This window comes from Mesitornis unicolor, unplaced genomic scaffold, assembly GCF_000695765.1.
Source record: "Mesitornis unicolor isolate BGI_N332 unplaced genomic scaffold, ASM69576v1 scaffold36851, whole genome shotgun sequence".
In the NCBI taxonomy this organism is placed as follows: Eukaryota; Metazoa; Chordata; class Aves; order Mesitornithiformes; family Mesitornithidae; genus Mesitornis; species Mesitornis unicolor.
The window spans coordinates 1-2,647 of NW_010166409.1; the positions used below are offsets into that span (position 1 = coordinate 1).

General features: G+C 55.3%; 1 protein-coding gene across 1 annotated transcript; it reads left to right on the plus strand.

Moving 5' to 3' along the window:
• Nucleotides 1-220: 220 nt before the first annotated feature.
• Nucleotides 221-1,346, plus strand: CDA (cytidine deaminase; the record flags this gene model as incomplete). The annotated part of the gene is made up of 3 exons (XM_010194956.1): nucleotides 221-332; nucleotides 571-628; nucleotides 1,233-1,346. Coding segments are annotated over 3 exons (284 nt in total), but the record flags the coding sequence as incomplete, so codon positions are not given.
• Nucleotides 1,347-2,647: the final 1,301 nt, after the last annotated feature.

The window sequence follows — 2,647 nt, forward strand, 5'->3', positions numbered from 1 at the left end:
CCCCCCCGTCCCGTTCTTGGCAGCTGCCACATTGAGCAAGCCAAAGATCGCGGCGGATAGGAAAAATACGGGAAATAACTTGGGGAAGTGTTGGCAACGGGCTGGGATGGGGCGGTGCATGTGGAAAATGGCTTTTCTCTGCAAATTCTCTCCCTCACCAAAAAAATATCGTGTGGGGGGGTTCAGGGTGGCTGAGGGGATGCCGGGGGTTTCGCTGCAGGGTGCAACGTGGAGAACGCCTGCTACAGCTTGGGGGTGTGCGCCGAGCGCACCGCCATCCAGAAAGCCATCTCTGAGGGCCACACCAGCTTCAGGGCCATGGCCATCGCCAGGTAGGGACACGGCGAGGGACGGGCAAGGGGGGCAGTGGGAAACCCCCCAGGGCACCCCAGGGACAACCCTGCTGCAGCAACCTGGACGTTTTTGGGAGGGCATGGCAGATTTGCAGGGTGTTTTGGAGGAATCTGGGGGGAAATTTGCCGGGGCTCTGTATTTGTTGGTGCATAAGGGTCCTCTGGGGGTGTTGCCCCTCCCTCCAGGACTGAGCTCTGTGTTTTTCTCCTTTGGCAGTGACATGGGGGACAACTTCATCGCACCCTGCGGTGCTTGCAGACAAGTGATGAGAGAGGTGACAGCTTGCGCGGGGACCCCGGGCATCACTCCCTAACCCCAGGCAATGCCCCCCAAAACACCCAGAGGTGCCAAAGGGTAGTCCCCAGCTCCGGGCTCCCCAGATGGTGCTATCCACTGGGAAGGGGTATTCGTCCCCATCCTGCGGGTGCTAATCCATGAACTTGCCCTTCTCAGGGGATTTTATTCCTCCCCCAAGTTGCTGGGTGCAGATTTCAGCCCCAAAGTTGTTGCCCTGGCTCTGCCAAGCCCCAAAACTGAGCTCCCCACAGAGCCCATCCTGCTCTCGCCTTCCTCCTCCCCAGCACTCACACCCTGTTTTTGGGTGGTTTAATATTGAATGGGTTGCAGGGTTCAGCTTGAAGGCCAGACTTGGCAAGTTCGGGGGCACTGGGGCTCACCCTGTGGGGGCAAAAACGTGGGATCTGAGCCCAAAATCCCATGATGCCTAAAATCTGCCCCAAAATACATGCAATAGTAGGGATTCTTGGAGTTTTTGGAAAAAAAAAAAGAAAAAAAAAAGAAAAATAGGCTTATTTAAATAATTTAAGGAAGAAGCACAGGTTTTGCATCGGGGCTTCTCCCCTCCCATTCTCCTCCAGTTTGGCGCAGACTGGGATGTCTACCTGACCAAAGCAGATGGCACCTACATCGTCAAGAGGCTGGAGGAGCTGCTGCCCTTCTCCTTCGGCCCCGAGGACCTCAAGAAGGTGTGAGCAGCGTGGCCTTCAGCAGCGGAGGAGAACTTTCCCCCATTTCCCCAGCGTGTAAGCGGGTTTTTTTGGGGGACGATGCAATGGCAAATGGTTTTTATAGCATTAAGTTATCCATTCTTCTCACTTATCTTCTGATTCAAGCACCAGTTCGCAGATGCCGGCCCCACTTCACTGCAGGGAAATGGCAAAAACAAAATCGTTGAAATTCCATGTTACTAGGAAAAAAAGTGTCCAGATAATGCTGTATTCGGGAGGGGGAAGCTCACAGGTGGAAAAGGGTTGGATGCACAGCTCACGTTTGGGCTGGTTGTACAGAAATTGCTACTGAACAATGCAAATGATGCCCTACATGAGAAGCGAAATCAAAAAGGCTCAGCTCCGTTGATCCTATGGTTGTTAATAAGCCAGTGCAGATCAGGCTATTTGCTGGAGCTGCTCGGTTATCACCCCGAGCGCGTCCTTTGCTCCTTTCTCTCCTGCTTGTTTTTCTTGCTTTTATTCTGTTTGTGGGGATGGAGTTTTTGGGGGGCATTTGGAGAGTTTTCTGTCTCCGGAGCAATGCCATTTGCTGATTGTATGATTAATTTAATTATGCAAAATGAAAACCGAATGCATTAAATTTCCCCACTGGTGCTGGGTGGGCATTACTGCCTCCTCTCAAGTGAAATAAAAGCAGTCCTGCTTGGCAGCGCCCCAGTGTGCGACAGTTTGTGCCCTGCCGTGTCCCAGTATGCGCCAGTTTGTGCCCTGCTGTGGTCGGGACTGTGCCCTGCTTCATGCTCTGCTCCATGCCCTGTGGTGCACAGGGCACACACGGCTGTGTGCCAACTGTGCCCTACATCGCACAAGGCTGCAACATTGCTGCACCCTGCTCCGTGCCCTGGCTGTGCACAAGCCGTGTCCAGGGTGGTGCTCTGCTCCATGCCCTGCTGCGCACTGGACCGTGCTGGGCTGCAACTTGGCCTCTGCCCTGCATTGCACTGGGCTGTGCATTGGCTGCACCCTGCTCCGTGCCTTGCTGTGCCCTGGCCACGCACAAGGCATACCCTGCCAAGTACTGGGCCATGCACAAGACACGTTCTTCATGGCCTTGGCCGTGCACAAGGCATGCCCTGCCTTGCACCAGGCTGTGCCTTGGCTGTGCACAAGGCATGCCCTGCCTTGCACCAGGCTGTGCCGTGGCCATGCACAAGGCATGCCCTGCCTTGCACCAGGCTGTGCCGTGGCCATGCACAAGGCATGCCCTGCCTTGCACCAGCCTGTGCCGTGGCCATGCCCAAGGCATGCCCTGCCTTGCACCC